This window comes from Acipenser ruthenus, chromosome 14, assembly GCF_902713425.1.
Source record: "Acipenser ruthenus chromosome 14, fAciRut3.2 maternal haplotype, whole genome shotgun sequence".
Taxonomy (NCBI): Eukaryota; Metazoa; Chordata; class Actinopteri; order Acipenseriformes; family Acipenseridae; genus Acipenser; species Acipenser ruthenus.
In genome coordinates this window covers 34,860,955-34,881,881 of record NC_081202.1, presented here as the reverse complement: position 1 = coordinate 34,881,881, position 20,927 = coordinate 34,860,955, and the positions used below count along the sequence as shown (strand labels likewise).

Genomic DNA, 20,927 nt, shown 5'->3' with positions numbered 1-20,927 from the left:
ACATATTTTTGCAGAAAGCGATACCCTAAAAAGACTGGCAAACACTGTTAGTGTCTTGTCCACAAAGATCAGTATTTTAATTATCTTATAAGTGCTATTATTTAGACCCCAGAGTGTGGGAAAACTAAACATGGAAACAGAATCTGATTATTTGCTTACAATAAGGTGCTGCAGTGGGTCAAGCTGCAAGCCTTCAGGCATGCTGGGTTCAAAGCTGCCATTCAATTTGGCACCTTTGCAGACAGCCTCGTGAAGATATGCCAGTGGTCTGAAGGGCCACAGAGACTGATTTGCTCCCTTGAGAGAAGGTTCTCTCCTGGGCAGACTTCAGACAGACTCACGGGTACTAAAGTGGGAGAAACACTTCTTAAATTATTCATAACAATATCACAAATCATCTACTGTAAGAAAATGTGTTTATATGTTTCAATAATTTTGCCAAGTGACATGCACATTTAATTGGCCAACAAGCTTAGACAGTCTACAGTTAAGAAAAAAAGACGATGGATGACAAAGAATTGCAATGTTGGATTAGGAATTACTTATTGCAGGGTGAAACCTTTGATACCTTCACTTGTGATTAACCTACTACTACACTCCTGTCAAACTATAGAAGACCAAGCCTAAAAACAAAATGGATTATGTAAAAATAATCCCTTTCTGTGAAAAATCCATTGTGAATTGTCAGCGTGTCAATGGGCCTGACTAACACAGCTTTATTCCGGGGCTCATTAGTGCACGTTGTAAACTAGCGGGTGACATCTATCTGAGAGAAAGGGTGTTTGGATTTAGGTTTTCTTTCATAACCGCCTTTGTTCACCCAGCACCCAAATTGTTTTGATTGCAGCCGAGAGCTAACAGAAATGTCAGAAGTTACCAAGTCTTGAAAAACATCTGGTTCATTAAGATCTATTAACTGTTCTCTCTACGAGCAAAACTCTGGCAGATAGTTTACATAACTGTGCTTTTCCTGTAACTTGTAATTTAGTGTTGGCTGTTTGAAGCCGACTAGTGCAATCTGCAAAAGCCTTTGAGAAATGTACTAAAATACATTATAAGTCGACTGTTGTCCAGTACAGTGAATCTAGTACCAAGAGTGATATAGAAATTTCCATTTGCCTAATAAGTAGGCACAGTAGTGCCATTTTTAACCAACAGATGGTGAACTTGTAACATAAATGAGGGATAATAGTTTTATGTGATTTGGGTGGTGGGTTTAGAGCACTTAATGGTCACATGTACTGATTCAAAAACAATGTTTAAAACTAGGCGTGAACCCCTTGGCTGCGTGGAATATGTGAAACAAAAGTGATGCAAATGTTGCATCTAGACTGGAAGTGTTAATGCATCTTATGAAAGTTTCTAGGTTTTTTAAAGCTTAGTCTGTTAATCGTTTGGAATGTAAAAGGTTTTAGACCTTTATTCTGCAGAGGAAGAAAAGGTGGTGTTTATTGTCTAGTGTTTAGAAGCACAACGCCTTTGAGTGGCGTACAGTAATTTAATGGGTTGCCCTCTTTGTCTGTCTGAGTCTTGCTGGTGAGCTGTGCTTCATGCTGTGTGTGTGTTTACTGGTAACCCCTTCATCTCTGCCTGCACACTAACCCTCTCTTAACTCTTTCCTTCACATCTCTGCATTGGATTGCTGCCTTCTCCAGCTTGGCTTCAAGGTCAGTAGATGGTTTTGAACTAACATTAAAACACATCAAACTCATATATCTACTTTATATTACTGTTTGTTTTTCTTGGTACTTCTTGTATATAATATAGCCGATTCAATGTTTTGGTGAAATCCGTCGGAGGGTACATACATTTTTTGCCCTATGGTTTGAGTAAACCAAAAAGTTCTGGAAAATAATGTTACGGATGATAACTTATGCCATGTCCATTCCATGCAATGCAGTGTGGTTGAAAAATTTGAAAATGTTATGACTTAGTAAGTAGCACTCGCATACAGTACATATATGCAAATATGCAAATTCAGTGCTGTTTTGTTTGAATTATATATCGATAAGGTATATGCGTTATTGCATTCAATATTCAGAGCATTTAGAATGAGGATCACTTAGCTGAAGTGCTGATACAGTGTCTGGAGGATACGTGCTGTTCATTTAATATACAGTAGTTAGCATTTCAGAGGCTGAAGCAATTTGGACTCGTGCAGAACATCCATTGCGGCCTGGTTTTACTTTTTTATATATATATATAAAATCATGTCTGTTGTTTAATGGCAATAACCTCTAATTAAAACACGTTTCTTAATCTGTGCAGGAATATAACTGAATCGGTTTGTTACACGGTGTCATTTGATGTGTATTTAATTTTTACCCTTTTGCTTACAGTAATGCAAGTACTCTTTAGTTTAAAAACTAATATGGTGCCGTCTTCTCCAAAGATTGACTTATATTATGGTCCATTTTAAATATTTAAATGACCTTATCTGTGATGCATAAGTAGGTCTGAACCAGCTTTATTTATCTGTGGTGTCCTGCTTTGACTGAATATCGCTATGAAGCAAAGCCGCACAGTAGTTTTTCATGATTGACTCTAACCCTCAGTATGCCAAGGGATGGTCCAGACTCTGGGTCCTCTGATGTGTGTATTACTCATGAGGTTGAAAGCATGATCATTTCTCTTTTCACATTCATAATAACTACTTACTGTACTCCGAAATGTAAAATAAAAGGACATCAAAGTAGTTGTATGTAACAAAATAATTCTGTAAATCGTACCCATTTTGCACTTGGCTGCAGTACATAGGTCTCAAATGTGCAGTCTTTGAAGAAGCATTCATTTGGTATTACTCTAAGTTGTCCGTTTGCTTGCCTTGCCTTCCATGAAGTCTTTAGTTCCTTGGTCATTTCACCTCAGCAATGTCTTCTTGGTCAAAGCTTGTTACTGGCTGAGAGCATGTCAGTCAATAGGGGAAGCAGCTGATTAGTTATTGACAGGAAAGAAGCCAGTGAATTGACCCAGGAAGCGCAAGAGTCCAAAAGCATGGCTTACAAATAGAGACATATTTAAGTACCAGATCATGTTTGAAAATGAAAATACATGATCGCTAAAACACGTGTTTCACTTTTGAAACCTGTACAATTTTTTTTAGCTACAATTACTTTAACATACATATTATTTAAATGGGACAAAACAATGGCTTTAGCTCCCCAGCAATACATCAGTTGTCAGCTGCCATCGCCTGCACAACACTCTGATCTCACATGATCAGATTAGCCCAGGGGCACAGCTAAGGACCACTGGTTCAGACAGATCATCAAGTGTGGTTGCAAACTGATGCATATCGCACCCCACAATGAAGGCACTGGGGCCTGATGTTATGTGCTGAAGCAGGGCCACTGCTTATAAGTAACCAGGCATTGAGTGGAGCCTGAAACTAATGAGCACTTTGTCGGTCCTGCTTCTGTCAAGTTACTGCTGTTCAGTGTCAGCTGGTCACAGGCTTGATATGTATTGTATGTTGTATGTGAACATGTCCTGAGGAGACATCATTTGAACAGGGGGAGGCATGTTGAAAAGAAATAAGTAATGACACTCTTGAGTTTAACCAGACTGGACCATTTTCCAGTTAATATAGTGTCTTATCTCAGCAGACGTACAAGGTGACCTGATAGCTTGTACAAGCATTTTAATAATAGTTGTGTCAAAGTATTATTGTTATTCTATTGTTATGCAAGGTTGGTTGGTTAATGGGGTTCCATCCCTTATTTGGCTCATATTGTCATTATAGTGGAATTTCTTGTGTGTGATTTATTAATCTACTGTCTATGTTTTGTAAAGATGTAATGTTACATTCCATAAAGATTTAAGTGATTGCTATACAAATTCCATTCCAGTTAATTCCCCCATCCACAAGCAACAGGGAATTTCCAGTACCATCAGCTCCTTCCTGAATTATCACATGCTGCAAACAATGCATGTTGGAGATTGGAGTGTCATGGTAAAAGTTTGTATAATGTAGCACTGTACACTACATCAAGTGGGTGAACCACAATCATGACTTCATCCAAGTGTTATAATTACATGGTTTATGGTTTGGAGTTCTGATATTCACAGGAGGGTGATTTGTTAAGTGTTTTAGGGTAGGTAGGTTATAAATAGAACACACAAGGTTGTACATTTTTTTTTTTTTTAAACTTCCATGTAATTTTTTATAAAAAGCAAAACCTTTCCTTTTTTCTCCTTGATTTGTGAAAGATAGGCAATAATGACAACGTAGGAATCAAAATTAAAATATAGGTGTAAAATAGAGTTTCAATTTGGCAGGTAAATCATTAAATAATGAAAACCCCATAGATTGCATGTAGAAATGTGAGCTACATTCGACTTGAGATTTATTTATTTAATTAATTTATTTATTTACTTATTTATATGCATTTATGTTTATAAGTGTTCAATGGCTAATCAAATTGAGTATGTATTTCTCATGTACTCTGCATCATTCAGAGTCGATCAACTCAAAGTGCTTCACTGTACCTTGATGGGTATAGCTAATTTAAAGACGATAGCGCATCCATCCACCGGGAATGGCCTGAGGAGCATGACTGAGACTTCAGGCATCTTCTGTGGCCACAACGATCCCCATATCACAATCCAGTTGAGCACGTTTGGGAGGAACTTGAGCGACATGGTCGTCATCACAGTCCTCTCATCCATTCACATTTCACGGAACTGGTGCAGAGACAACTCCCAGCACCTTGTGGAGTGTGTACCACATCGTGTCAAGGCTGTAATCAGGACAAACACTGGCCCAACACAATATTAGGTCATATTAATGTAGCCCATTAGTGTATTAGTTACAGTACCAAAGTTTTATGAGACACTTCTCTCAATATCTGCTAAAATCTCCATGGTTTCTGAGGCACTGTAGACATTAAAAACAAATAATTAAAAGAAGGTGAGCAAAAATATGTAAACTCAAAAGAAACAACATTTTTATATGATTTCATTAAACAGCTTGTTAACTCAACAAAACTTTTAATTTAAAGAATTGTGGCCAGATACTGTTTCCCTCCCTCCCTGCTTATTTCAGAATAATAAATATTATTATAACAATTTTTAACACAGCGGAGTATTTATGAAATCTAAACATCTAATTAGACCCCTGTTTGGCGAAATGTTAGGTTTGTTTATTTAGTTTAAAAATTGCTTGTGTATTTCAGGCACAATGTACAATGGAGAGTACTGGGTGGTACGGTGTGTTCATATCCTGGCATCCTGTCTTCACACTCGGAAGCATGGTTTGATGTTCAACCAGGCTCATCGCAACAGAAACTGTTTGTGTTGGCTTGTGTTAACGGGCAGCAACTCCTTTATGTTAGTGTCAAACTTTTGGTTTGACCTTTTAACCTTTTGACTTCCACAAAGAGAATGTTTGTGTTCCTGCTGTGCCACGGTAAAAATTGCACTTTTACATCACTCTTTCAAAATCGGTGAGGTCACACTATCAAATTAATATAATAATAAGTAAAAATACATTTAGACAGGAAATCAGGAATCTGGAGCAACTGGGGAGTTTGTGACTGAGTGTGTTCTTAGTTTCAGAAACAGTGCTGTCTAATCCTGATTGCACAGTAAGAAAGATGACTTCTAGCATGTGTTTTAAATTTTAAGGGTAATACTTCAGGTATTATCATAAGTAGATTGCTGTAAAATAATCCTCAGGGTTTAAACCCACCTCCATTAAACCTGGTTGGTTAGGGCATGTCTCGAGATTAACTTCCCAACAAGATCAAAATGATACCCCACGGGGCCAGACATTAGCAGAAACGATTGTCTTCACACTATCATTTATAGCTCTGCCTTTTTTTTTTAATACACTATGCTATTGTCACTGTAAACTGCCTCGAAGCAACCCTAACAGATTGTTGATGGGTTTTTGATAGACATGTCATCCTTTTTTTCAGTTGAGTGTGGGTTAAAAAAAAAAAAAAAAAAGATTCACCCATTGTAATGTCCCTTGGTGTGAGCTGATGTCTTCACTTTGGAAAAATGCATTATTGGCATTCCTCGGCAGCTCCCTCCATTGTTTCGTCCTCAGTGTCGAGTCCTTGAGGTCTGTGCACTGCACCCTCCCTCTGCCAGTCGGGCATCTCAACTGGCCCTGCTGCCTATTCACACACCTTACAGTATGTTGAAGGAAGCGCCAAAGCGAAGGCATATTTATTTACTGTGGTCTATTTAATTGACCTAAACAGGTACAGTCTAAAGTGGAAGTAGGTAAAAAGAGAGATTTGGTTCTAATTAATGTGTTACGCAATGGCAGAATTTAGATCCAAGAAGTTACATGTACTAATAAAGCAGTAAAGTCTTGATTTACTATTACTCCATTGTGACCATAGGGTAGGTCACAATGTGTGGATTTTTGCCCTTGTATTTTTGTAAACTCAGAGGGCCTCCTATAAAGAATGAGAAATATCAATAAAAAGCACCTTCCTGGCTCTGTCTGTGTCTCTGCTGCCCCGGCCTGTGCCAGGGCTCTGTATTTATAGCTGTCCTGCGGCTTCCGAATAGCACCGAATGCATACCATCAGCGAATCAGCGAGGAGCGGTGGCGCACGGCCAAGGCTCCACCAGGGATCCGGCCCCAGACCCAGACCCACGTATAAAAGATTAATTCTAATAGCTATGGAGCCGCTGCGCCACAACCTGAAAGTCACACTTCATTTCATGGAAATTAACCATTTCTCTGAGGAACCCTAGTGCATTGAGTCAGGGAGGGCGGCCTGGGCTGGAGGAAAGCTGGAGGTCCGTGGGAGATGTGTAATAGATAAAAAGTATAAGGTGACATTTTCATTTTTTATATATATATATATATATATATATATATATATATATATATATATATATATATATATACAGACGTGCTCAAATTTGTTGGTACCCCTCCACAAAAAACGAAGAATGCACAATTTTCTCTGAAATAACTTGAAACTGACAAAAGTAATTGGCATCCACCATTGTTTATTCTATATTTAATAGAAATCAGACTGATTTTTTATTCAACATAATATTGTAAATAAGAAAACAAATGAAAATGGCATGGACAAAAATGATGGGACCGCTAACCTAATATTGTGTTGCACAACCTTTAGAGGCAATCACTGCAATCAAACATTTTCTGTAGCTCTCAATGAGACTTCTGCACCTGTTAACAGGTAATTTGGCCCACTCTTCCTGAGCAAACTGCTCCAGCTGTCTCAGGTTTGATGGGTGCCTTCTCCAGACTGCAAGTTTCAGCTCTTTCCATAGATGTTCGATAGGATTCAGATCAGGACTCATAGAAGGCCACTTCAGAATGTTCTTATCCATTCTTGGGTGCTTTTAGCTGTGTGTTTTGGGTCATTATCCTGTTGGAGGACCCATGACCTGCGACTGAGACAGAGCTTTCTGACACTGGGCAGTACGTTTTGCTCCAGAATGCCTTGATAGTCTTGAGATTTCATTGTGCCCTGCACAGATTCAAGGCACCCTGTACCAGGCGCAGCAAAGCAGCCCCAAAACATAACCAAGCCTCCTCCATGTTCCACTGTAGGTATGGTGTTCTTTTCTTTGAAAGCTTCATTTTTTCGTCTGTGAACATAGAGCTGATGTGACTTGCCAAAAAGCTCCAGTTTTGACTCATCTGTCCAAAGGACATTCTCCCAGAAGGATTGTGGCTTGTCAATATGCATTTTAGCAAATTCCAGTCTGGCTTTTTTATGTTTTTCTTTCAAAAGTGGAGTCCTCCTGGGTCCTTCCTCCATGGAGCCCACTTTCGCTCAAAAAGCGACGGATGGTGCGATCAGAAACTGACGTACCTTCACCTTGGAGTTCAGCTTGTATCTCTTTGGCAGTTATCCTTGGCTCTTTTTCTACCATTCGCACTATCATTCTGTTCAATCTGGGGTCGATTTTCCTCTTGCGGCCGCGCCCAGGGAGGTTGGCTACAGTTCCATGGACCTTAAACTTCTTAATAATATTTGCAACTGTTGTCACAAGAACATCAAGCTGCTTGGAGATGGTCTTGTAGCCTTTACCTTTACTATGCTTGTCTATTATTTTCTTTCTGATCTCCTCAGACAACACTCTCCTTTGCTTTCTCTGGTCCATGTTCAGTGTGGTGCACACAATGATACCAAACAGCACAGTGACTACTTTTCTCCATTTAAATAGGTTGAATGACTGATTACAAGATTGGAGACATGTGTGATACTAATTAAAGAAACGAATTAGTTTGAAATATCACTATAATCCAATTATTTATTATCTTTTCTAAGGGGTACCAACAAATGTGTCCAGGCCATTTTAGAATATCTTTGTAGAATAAGCAATAATTGATCTCTTTTCACAGCTTCTTTGCTTTATTCTATGACATACCAAAGGCATGCAAGTATACATGATAAAATAGCTTTTCATTTCATCACTTTTCAGGAGGAATGAAGCATTATTTCAATGAGCTATAAGGGTACCAACAAATTTGAGCACGTCTGTATATATATATATATATTATTATTATTTATTTCTTAGCAGACACCCTTATCCAGGGCGATTTTTACAAGATATCACATTATACATTATTTCACATTATACAGATATCACATTATTTTTACATACAATTACCCATTTATACAGTTGGGTTTTTACTGGAGCAATCTAGGTAAAGTACCTTGCTCAAGGGTACAACAGCAGTGTCCCCCACTGGGGATTGAACCCACAACCCTCCGGTCAAGAGTCAAGAGCCCTAACCACTACTCCACACTGCTATATATATAGTTGTAGTCAGAAGTGTACATACCCCAATTGAAATATATATATATATATATAGTATATTTGTAGAAAAAGTTTGTGGATGAGGAAAAAAGTTACAAGAAATAGATGTCTACAATCATTTATTTCAGCATTTTTTTTTTTTTTGCAAAACTCCAAATATGCTAATTCAAAAGTATTCATACCCTTTTCGTGATAGTATTGCCTACAAGGTGTTAGAAATTTCAATATGATAATGCAGAACCTAATTCTAGAAAAGTCTAGAAAATGCTGGATTGTAGGTGAACATTCTTAGAGTATAAAAGGGTTAGGCACAGGATGACTGCTGTCATTACGAATAAGTCAGTATGAGAAAGTAAAGAGCTATTTGAAGACGTTAGGCAGAAGATTATTTATTGTCATAAAGCTGGAGAAGGATACAAGAAGATTTCCAAGCATTTGAGTATCCCATTTTTAAATATTGTTTCTATTATCAAGAAGTACAAGACTCATGGTACTACCACAACGCTCCCTTGGTCTGGAAGAAAGAAGGTTCTTTCACCAAGAACAAGCAGAAGAATTGTGAGGAAGGTTCATAACAATCCAACATTGACTGCCAAAGATATTCAAAGTGAATTGGCTGCAAGTGGAACTGGGATTTCCATTTTAACCATAGGTCGGGTATTGCATGGTGAAGGTCTCAATGGTCGCAGGCCATGGAAAAAGCCACTCTTAGCAAAAAATCAAGAAATTGTTTGGAGAAAGTCTGGTGAGGCGAACAAAGTAAAGAACAACATACCTACTATCAAGCATGGAGGTGGTAATATCATTCTATGGGGCTGTTTGGCACAGGAAATTTAGTTCCAATACATGGTAAAATGGATTCCATAGCATAACAAAAGGTAATGGCTAATCATCTGAAACCTTCCTCTACAAAACTTGGTTTAAAGTGAAACTGGACGTTCCAACCGACAACAATCCAAAGCACACATCAAAATCTACTTAAGAATGGAGAAGAATAAAATCAAAGTTCTGGAATGGAACAGTCAAAGTCCCGATCTAAATCCGATTGAGAATCTTTGGTATGAGTTTAGTGCACAAGAGAAGTCCTTGGAATTTTAATGAACTGGAACAATTTTGTGTTGAAGAATGGATAAAAATCATTAAGGAATCATGCCAAAAGCTCATTGAGCTCATTGACAAATATCCTAATCGTTTAAAAGAGGTGCCTCAACTAGCTATTAATTTAATTTTCCTTGTAATTTTTCTCATCCACAAAAGCAAAACTTTTGCTACAGAAGATTTGTCCTATAATTATTTGTTTTGGAGAAATTTCTAGAAATTATACATTTTTCATTGGGGTATGTAAACTTTTGACTACAGCTGTATGTATGTATGTGTATATATGGCGTGCAGAAATAATATGGAAAATGAAATCCACATATTTAGCTGCAGTGCTCAGGCTTCCTCTTGCCACAGGGAGGATATGGCTGGGTAGACTTAGGTTTTAATGATGAATGTTTGTAGATACAGGACTGTGGACTGTGTCCCTAACAGGATTGACACCCTCATGATAATAAAAACACATTTTTGCAGAATACCTGGATGAATACTGGAATAAGCCAGTGATGGCTTGTATTGCAAATGCACTGTAGAATTCATGCAGTGAAATGTTTTTATTATGTTGGAACTGATGCACAGGTTTGTCCAGCTGTGTTACGCTAAGGTGGGAATGCCAGTGCAGTATATCTTTATATGTATCGCAGTGATATTGCTTTAAGAGGGCTTTATTTGTATGCAAGTCGCCAATCATTTTATTAAAAGCTTGCAGTTTGCATTGTTGCCAGTATGAGTTTGCTAATGAATTGTATGTTTAGAATATTAGTTCTGTCTTTGTGCATAAGACAACAATCTGAACAGATATACAAGTATAGTTACTGATCCAGTGGGGGCATGACTTATTAACTCTAGTATTATGTTGAGGTTTACTGTACACTGCAGGAGATGAAATCCCTTGAGGCCGGGAGGTGGTCGTACGTGCGTTGCACATTTTTATGTGTATCTTGATTGTGATGAAACTTGGTATTAACATTACTTAGCGTACGTTTTACTATTCTGTATACTCTTGATATTCATCATGGTCATAAACTTTATCTTCATACTTATGGCTCATATTTTTCATTTACAACTTTGGCAGGGTATGTATTTTTCTGACATACTTGTTCATACCATGTAATGCTAGTGTTTTTCAAACCTCCCCAATGCCTTCTTATATTGGCTGATCCTGTCCACAGTGCTGGCTGCAGGTTTTGTGTCCTGTTTCAATTGAGCCGACACACATCCTGTTCCATTGTGGGTCCCACCCATGGTTCTCTTCGGAAGATGCCCTTTTCTGTGCTGACATCCAACAAGACTAGTTTCAACTAGTCAGCTCAATTCAGACAGCATAGACACTCTCATGCAATTAGGTCTCTCCTGAAATTCCCTGGTATGTGTGATTTAAGGCTTTTGGTATTCACTTGTGCCTTCGTGGCGTGTTGAATCCCATTGAGTGTTTGTTAGTGGATTGTAACTTGGATGTAACCTACGGTGCTTATATTTTATGTGTGAAAACTTTTCTGTTTTAAATTAAACACAATACTTACTCTTTCCATATGTTTTCATTGGTAATGTCTGAAACACTGGTGTATTTTTGAGGTTGAGGTTTCTATGGCAATAACCAGAAACAAAATGGCTTTAGCTGAACAGAGACAACTGACCACTGGCAGCAGACCTTCGTGATGTCAACACAGGTATGTCAAGGTACTACCAAAACTGTTCAGAAAAGCAGCTAGTTCAGCTACTTTCATGTATGAAAAATTAATTAATTAATTAAATGTGTGCAGTCCCTAAGCAGCCACAACAAATCCACAGTACAATGAAAACTGGTTTTGACCCTTGCTACAGAATGTAAACATATACGTGTCCTCTAGCAAAGTGGTCTATGAAAAACAATAGTGACATTTAAATAATACTATGAAACATACAGCAAAAATAAGTTTAATATATAAAAGACATACAGCTGGTTTCACAGATCTAATCATACTTTAGGTAAATTAGTCTGAGATGAGCGCTAGTTGGGGGGGGGGGGGGGCGGGGGAGGAGGGAATAAAGTGCTAAAAGGCAACTGTGGTATAACGAGCCTCCATAGCCTCTGTTTAGAGCATTACAATAGACCCCTGTCAGGATCTGTAACTCTTGGATTTTAATTGAGTAGAGTATCCCTTTGAATACAGGTTGTCACAAGGTCATATAAAGTGTGCAGCTCCTTTTGAATCCCTGCTTTATTACGGCAGATAATGGCTTTAGCTGTAAAAATGACGAGCTTGCTGAATCCCGTACAAGAAAAACAAGACCCCCAGAAATAAATTGTAACAGCTTTAATGAGACGACAACTACAATAACACGCCGCAGCGAGGAAGGGAGGCAATAAATTCTCATGGAGCCAGCGGGCCAGCGAGTGGCCGGCCAACAGCTGTATTTGTAGAAGCACAGGGCTCGCTCTGTGTGCGCCCTCGTGGCAGACACTTTGGCCCGGCTGCACAGTGGGCAGGTTGTGTTTGGCCGTTAAAGGTGCTGAAACAACTCCCCAGCGTGTCGTTCTCCCCAGGAGGGAGAATCCAATGGAGGGAAAACTTAGACCACAAGATCAGAATGTTCATCCGGCCTTCGTCCTTCTCCAAAAATGCCTTTTTCTCTTCCGTCATTTGCCTCAAGGCCATTGTAGAAAAGATTAGAAGTTCAAAGAGTCCAAAGACCAGTGGGCTTCAATTAAGTACGTTGTTTTTAATGTTTTAAGGATCAGGAGACGAGGTTTGACAAGTTGCAAACTGTTTTTCCCCTATACTGTAGCTGAACAACATGAATAGCTCCTAATAGTAAACTTACAGTAGGTGAGCTTTAGTCATTCTGTGTTAGTGTGATCAGTTTAGCCTTTGCAGGCGGCTGATTTGTCAGATTCACAGCACTGGGTCATTTTAATAATGTGCCTAACAAGGGGGGGTTCTGAAACCCAGGACCCTGGGTGCAGGACTAGTGTGGGTATCTAGGCCTAACATCTACAACAATCAATGTTAATGTTACGAGTCCAGAAAGAAACACCTAGCTTGAAACAGTAACAAGTAATGCTTTATACTTTTCATTGGAAACGTTGTGCCAGCAACAGCGATGGAAATAAGACTGATTGCATGCATTTTCACCCATTCCAGGTTTTAATAAAGCTTGATGAGCCACAGTGAACAGGTAACAAGCTCAGATGTGTTGTCTTAAACTCATAGTGAAACCAGGGGATGGTTATGCAATGGGAGTTTTATTTCCATTCCTGCAACAATACCAGTTTTATGTGTTCTACTGAAGACCTGTTTCTATTAAAACAGTGGAAACAGATCACATGTGATCTATAATGATGGGAATGCATTGATGAAGGACACTGCTTATCACCTCGCACCTTTACTGTGGTGCTGTGTACAGTGCTGCTCGCACCTTTACTGTGGTGCTGTGTACAGTGCTGGATGCACCTTTGCTGTGGTGCTGTGTACAGTGCTGAATGCACCTTTACTGTGGTGCTGTGTACAGTGCTGCTCGCACCTTTACTGTGGTGCTGTGTACAGTGCTGGATGCACCTTTACTGTGGTGCTGTGTACAGTGCTGGATGCACCTTTACTGTGGTGCTGTGTACAGTGCTGCTCGCTCCTTTACTGTGGTGCTGTGTACAGTGCTGGATGCACCTTTACTGTGGTGCTGTGTACAGTGCTGGATGCACCTTTACTGTGGTGCTGTGTACAGTGCTGGATGCACCTTTACTGTGGTGCTGTGTACAGTGCTGCTCGCACCTTTACTGTGGTGCTGTGTACAGTGCTTTATGCACCTTTACTGTAGTGCTGTGTACAGTGCTGGATGCACCTTTGCTGTGGTGCTGTGTACAGTGCTGCTCGCACCTTTACTGTGGTGCTGTGTACAGTGCTGGATGCACCTTTACTGTGGTGCTGTGTACAGTGCTGGATGAACCTTTACTGTGGTGCTGTGTACAGTGCTGCTCGCTCCTTTACTGTGGTGCTGTGTACAGTGCTGGATGCACCTTTACTGTGGTGCTGTGTACAGTGCTGGATGCACCTTTACTGTGGTGCTGTGTACAGTGCTGGATGCACCTTTACTGTAGTGCTGTGTACAGTGCTGGATGCACCTTTACTGTGGTGCTGTGTACAGTGCTGGTTGCACTTAAGCTTGGTTTGTAAGTTCTGAAAAACCTCAAGCAGTGTTTTAATCAATTCTCAATACCAACATCCCTTATATGCTGCAGAAAGTCATTCTCATTGTCTTTAAGTTTCTTTTTATTGTATTACTATATTTAGTGTTCCCCATTTTCGTTTTTTATCTTAACAAATTTTTCCCGGGAATATTTCAGAGTCTATTTTACAAATATTAAAATAGGGATAAAATTGGTTAGAATGTGTTTTTAATTGAAACATTGGTAAAAATCAGGGAAAAAATCTCCGTAGCAGTTCTGGTTTCTGATTAAGTTTAACGTCCCTGGGATGTAAGCAGAATCTGTGCAAATCGAGGCCATATTTTCCCAAGTTAGCTGGTACTTTTGCGAGCGTTTGGGCAAGCACTGTGCTGACAGAGCTAGTATCTGCAGAAGGTGTGAACGTCACATCAGCACAAAACAAGCCAGGTTTATTCGCCTTAAAATCATAAAAAGAAAAGAAAATTGACTGAACTGCACAGTTCAAGGCATCGGGAGATGCGTCAAAAATCACACTGGACATTTCCATCAATGCGTTCCTTAAGTTTACCAAGTACCAACTAAAGCATCATCATTTTCTGTCAAATATTTCCGATTAAAATTGTAGGCGTTAGGCAGTGTTTTCGCTGATGGACAGTACAGTCGCACAAAGTCACCAATACATACCCCTCTGCAATAAACAGTGGCTGTCCAGCAAAGCACAGCGCTCTGACAAACTCATTAACACAGTCATTCTGCGCTCTCTTTTATTAAAGCGTGTGTAAAAGCTTCATAAATGGATTGCTTGTCTCTCAGTTCACTTTCTTGTTTTAGTTTAATGTGTCACTTACTTTCAGTATGTTCTTTTATTCTGTCAGCGCGAACATGTACCTCAATGCAGCAGTATTTGCAGCGCTGTGCATCCTCTGCCTCATCTGTGGCCCACTTCTGCCATTTGGCTTTTTGTAACCAATCACGTGCGACGTTTAAACGTTATTTGATCCTCTGTCTAAACGTATCCTAGGATATGGTGTGGAGCTGCTTATTACCATGTCAAAATAAAACAGCATTTTAATCAAAATATTGTGTATTTCCTAAAAAATAGTAAAAAAAAAAAATCCTGTAGTTTTTTGGTAAATTCCGGAAATGCGGAACGCTATATATATTCTACCATTGACGGTTTTATAGTGGTTGAAGAAATTCATTTCTCTAAAGTGTTGAATGTTATGGGCACTAGTAATACTTAAAAGCAGCCTATAAAAATGAGCAACAATCAATTAACTAAACTGTATAAAGTAATATTAACTCTTTCAAAACATTTTATTTGGTTCGTGTACTTGTCTCTTACACTTCAACATGTAAGAGATGAGTACACTAATCAAGTAAAATATATATTTGTATTTATATGTACATTTTGATGTATTTTTCAGTATAAGACACTGAAACATACTTAGGAGAAAAAATTGTTACGTTTCTAATTTACCAAACAAAATAATGGCCCCATATCGGCCGATACCAATAATAATAGAGCAGGTAAGTTATTGTAAACTACTAGAAGAAAACATAGGACTTATATTTAAACTGTTTTATAATTATAAATGTTAAAAAAATGAACAGATATGGTTTGCTTGTTGCATTTATGACAACAACGAACAGGTATTGTTTACTTCAGAAAATGAATACAAAGAATAACGTAGTATTGTATTGTGTGCTGGACAACAATTTATACATTTGTTTAACAACATAGTCACACGAAAATAACATTTTGCATTTGTACTAATAAAAACACTTCTGTAGAAAGAAAATACATATAATGCGACGTTAACTTTTATAGCCACGTGCTGTCAAACATATGCGTATTACAACTGGGTCATTCCATGCCAACTCAACCAGAAAAGGGGCATTTTGTGCCCGACTAGAAAAATTCACCTGGGGGTTTCGGGCCCGTTGAGTTCAGAAATTTTATTTCCCCTTCGAGCTATGACCTGGCAAAGGTCAACCTACAGTGACCTAAAGTGAAAAATCACCTAAAGTTTTACAAGATTATCTATTTTTTTGTGTTTTCTATCAGTTTGTAGTTTTTAAAACACACCTAATTGAGGTTTTGGTATGTCATTCTTCATCGCAAAATTGTTCCAGTTCATTAAAATTCCGAGGACTTCTCTTGTGCATAGCCTTCTTCAATTCACACCAAATATTCTGAATCGTATTTAGATCAGGACTTTGACTAGGCCATTCCAGAACCTTGATTGTATTCTTCTTTAGCCATTCTGAAGTTTGCTTTGGATCGTTGTCGTGTTGCAACGTCCAGTTGTGCTTTTAAACCAAGTTTTCTAGCGGAGATTCAGATGATTGGCCAATATCTTTTGGTATGCTATGGAATCCATTTACCATGTATTGGAACAACATTTCCTGTGCCATTAGAGGAAAACAGACCCATAGAATGATATTACCACCTCCATGCTTGACAGTAGGTATGGTGTTCTTTTTTTTTGTACACCTTACCATACTTTCTCCAAACGTAATGACTATCAGCAATACCAAATAGCTTGATTTTTGTTTCATCACTCCACAAAACCTTTGACCAGAACACATATCCATCATTCAAACACCGTTTTGCAAACTTTAAGCGATTGTCCTTGTGAAATTTTCCTAAGACTGGCTTTTTCCTTGGCCTGCGACCATTGCCAGTTGAAATGGAAATCCCAGTCCCACTTGCAGCCTGTTCACTTTGAGTGTCTTTTGAAGGCAATCTCGGATTGTTATTAACCTTTCTCACAATTTTTCTACTTGTTCTTGGTGAAAGAACCTTCTTTCTTCCAGACCGAGGAAGCATTGTGACTGACAGTACCATAAATATTGTAGACAATACTATCAAAGGGTATGAATACTTTTTAATTAGCATTTTTGGAGTTTAGAAAAAAAATTCCTGAAATAAATAATTGTAGATTATCTACTTCTTGTAACTTTTTTTCCTCATCCACAAAAGCAAAACTTTTGCTACAGAAGATTTTTCCTATAATTATTTGTTTTTGAGAAATTTTTAGAAAGTATACATTTCCATTGGGGTATGTAAACTTCTGACTACTATATATATATATATATATATATATATATATATATATATATATATATATATATAGTTACTATCCAGACAGATTTCAGATCTGGGATTTCTCATAAAAGTGATGTTCAAGCAAAAAGTTCTATTTAATACTTGGCCAACCTGGTTGTTAATTAGCACATACTGCTGTTTTTGTAACTGGTTGTTTATTTCCCATTTGGGAATTTCCAAGTTTCATTAGCGGTTTCTATATTTTTGGTTCATACCCGATGAATTCCCAAACTTGGACAGCCTTGCTTTGCTTTGGCTAAAATTGTGATTTAATGCAAAGATCTTTCATGTCCGGTCGATAGATGGGAACAAGAGAGATCTCAGAAAACTTTCATTTGGCACTTGAACAAAACTGCATTCCTTTCCTACAGTAGGGCAAGCTCCTACAGCCTTTCTTTGTCATCCAAAAATCACTTTCTTTGCAATGGGATGAGGACTCCCAGCGCTCCACACAAAGGAAGTCACAAGTTGACACATTCAGAAATTGTGTAGCTTCAGACTGAGACGCTGTTTTATGTGTTTACACATGTGGGAGCACGACCCCTTACAGTTGTCTGAGTGTCATTTGAAGTGAACTGTTTCGTGTCATGTCCTGCTACGTGCACCAACAGTAATTAGCACACATAGTGCCAATTTATTATTATTTTTTAATCCACTGTTCCAAATTATGCTGCATTGCAAAGAAGTCATTTTCCAAATTCGCCTGCTTAACATAGGTTACAATACTTTCTTTTCTGTACAATTATACTTATATAAACCGAATACTCCATGAATGTTCATAGAGCTTTGGTTATTTCACTCGTGAGGAACGCTGTAAACAGCCCACTCGACCTCTTCAGCGGCTCGTCCGGGTCATTCGGCCATCGTCATTCATGAAATAATTACTGTCTTATGTCAACGCTCATGGTGTATCTGTTTGCTAGTTATTAAGAGATCCTGGAGATAGAAGCACATTCCTTGCAAACTGTCTATTTGTATGCATGTTGTACTTAAAGCTTTACTTACATAGATAACGTTTTTATCCAATTGTAATAAAACTTGGTTTGGACATAGCACACGTTAAGGAAGTTAAGGAAAAATTATTGTACCTTACAAAATAATTTCATAAATCTTAACTGGTGTGGACTTCCATATGTTTTATGTATATATATATATATACAGTATATATATATATATACACATACAGTCGCCACCGCTTAGTACGGGCGTGTTTGTGTTAACGTGATTCACCCGCAGTAAGCGATGGACGGTATAAACTCCCCACAATAACCTGACATTCAAAATATCCCCCAATCACCAGTACAGTAAACAAAACAAACAAGCGTGTATGCGGTTAAAAATCTTTATTAAGACACGCATTACACTAATAAAAAAGATGTATTAAAACCTATGAATGTAATGAAATGTACAGTAATCCATCGCATATCTGACTGCGATGGGACCAGAGTAAAAAGGCAGATAAATGAATCCTGTTTTAAATACCATTATACACAGCTGTAACATGTCCTTGTCCCAGCACTCCCGGTTCTCAATTTCTTTTTTTCTCAAAAAAACCCCCACTCCCACTCCTCTTGAAGAAAAGGAAAAGGAAAAATGAACTTCAGCTGCAGTACTGTTCCTGGCCTGAGTCCTGGAGGTGCTGTTGTCCCAGTTCTGACACCACGTGTGACAAGCTGGCTGTAGTGGTGACGTGAGGCCAGTAAGTAACTGGAGACCACAACAGACTTGGGTAACTGAAAGCGCTGCGGCACAGATTTAATAAATAAAAAGATTTAACAAAACACAAAACACTTTGTAAAATAAAACGGCACACTAGCCAAAACAGACAAACAAAACAAACGAACACAGAACAAATATCGTGCTGGTTGAGTATCGTGCTGGTTGAAAGCCGGTACGTAGAGCAATTGTTATTTTTACTTTCTCCTTCTCTCTCTCCCGTTCTCCACTCACGAACACACTAACCCGAGTGAGTGTAACGTGCACCTATATATACAGTTGTGCCGGGATTCAATTACCAATTAATTATTCACTTGAATCCTGGCATGTGAACTAATTTGTGCAATCCCCGTGCTCACATAGTATTACATACTGTATCAGCACATGAGGTGATTGTGCAATCCTCATGCCCAAATACAACTATGTATTTTAAATCACCCGTGCTACGCAGGCCCATTTATATCCCATGCACCAGTATATCCATATATAACAGACGACATGAAACACAAAGGTACGCACAGGGGCGGGGCACACTGCCACAGTCCGATATAAACAGCTGCCCGAAATAACCCTGTACGGTGTGATAGTGATTGTGTGTGTGTGTGTGTGTGTATATATATAATAATTAATAATAATAATAATTTATTTCTTAGCAGACGCCCTTATCCAGGGCGACTTACAAGATATCACATTATTTTTACATACAATTACCCATTTATACAGTTGGGTTTTTACTGGAGCAATCTAGGTAAAGTACCTTGCTCAAGGGTACAGCAGCAGTGTCCCCACTGGGGATTGAACCCATGACCCTCGGGTCAAGAGTCGAGAGCCCTAACCACTACTCCACACTGCTATATATATATATATATATATATATATATATATATATATATATATATATATATATATATATATATATATATATATATATATATATATATATATATATATATATATATATATATATATATATAGTGTGTGTATGTATGTATGTATACATACACACTTCAAGCTTGATCCCATTGACTTCAGTTGCCTGTGGAGTGGTATATTTATTGAACATGACTTGAGTATTCTTCAGGTTCATTTTCAAACCTGCTTTGATGCTAGCCTTATGTGGTTCTTGTATTCTTGTTTGTAATTCTTCTGGGCACATTGTAATTACAAATGACTCAACGGAGTATGGAAAGATGCATGCTGGGAATAACAAGAAGATACAAGAAAAAGAAGGAATGGATAAAAATGCGAACAAAAGCGTTATTCTAAGAGCGAAAAAACTCAAGTGGCAGTGTGGGCCGGACATGTAGCAAGAAAAACAGACCATCGCCAGACCAAGCAGATACTAGACTGGATCCCAAGAAATATAAAGCAACCAAGAAGAAGACCTCCAGGAAGATGGCAAGATAAAATTAGGAAACACGCCAGAGCAATGTGGATTAGGGATGCAGCAGACAGGATTTTGTGGAAGAATCTTGGGGAGGCCTTCATCCAGCAGTGGATTGATAAAGGTTGAAGATTATGAGATATAGATAGATAGATAGATAGATATGTAGTATTTAATTTCAAAACATGAAATCTGGTGCTACACTTTGTCAAAGAATGTCTGTTTGCAGTTCATGCTTAGTGTTGCACTTGCTTGGTCATTTCATCTGGAAGGTGAAATTGTCCCACAACTTCAATAGCTTCTTTCCTGTCAAGAACCAACCAGAAGATTCCCTAGGTGGCTGATGTTTTTCAGCCATTCTTTGACCCAGAAAATACTCTGGAAGTGACCCAGGAAGTGCAAGTGTAACAGAATCTTGAGAATAAGGCATAGAAACTGAGAACTTTCTTTAGCCTAAAGTAGTACCAGATGTCATGTTTTAAAATGAAACTAAATTATTTGCTATAACATGTGTGTTTCTTTCAAAACTGCACATTTGAGATCTATGTAGCTAATAAAAGTGCCAAACAGGAAAGATTTATGGATTTGATAAAGTATAAAGAATCCTTAATCCGTTTGGGTTGGGGTCAAACAGGTGAGGTAAAGAGCCAGATTAAAAGATACTGTCTCTTTAATGGCGCTTATTTCCTGAAACACTGAGAAAACATTGC

At 38.4% G+C, this 20,927-nt stretch overlaps 1 protein-coding gene across 15 annotated transcripts in view; it reads left to right on the top strand.

Moving 5' to 3' along the window:
• Positions 1-20,927, top strand: part of LOC117419463 (ELKS/Rab6-interacting/CAST family member 1) — a 357,387-nt gene that overhangs the window by 124,861 nt on the left and 211,599 nt on the right. For 10 of the 15 annotated variants that reach the window (XM_058986432.1, XM_058986434.1, XM_058986436.1 and 7 more), the window contains one exon: positions 1,656-1,667. The exons of the other annotated variants lie outside the window; for them this stretch is intronic. In XM_058986432.1, coding sequence (XP_058842415.1) covers positions 1,656-1,667 — 12 coding nt within the window. The remainder of the gene's footprint in view (positions 1-1,655; positions 1,668-20,927) is intronic. 15 annotated transcript variants of the gene reach the window in all.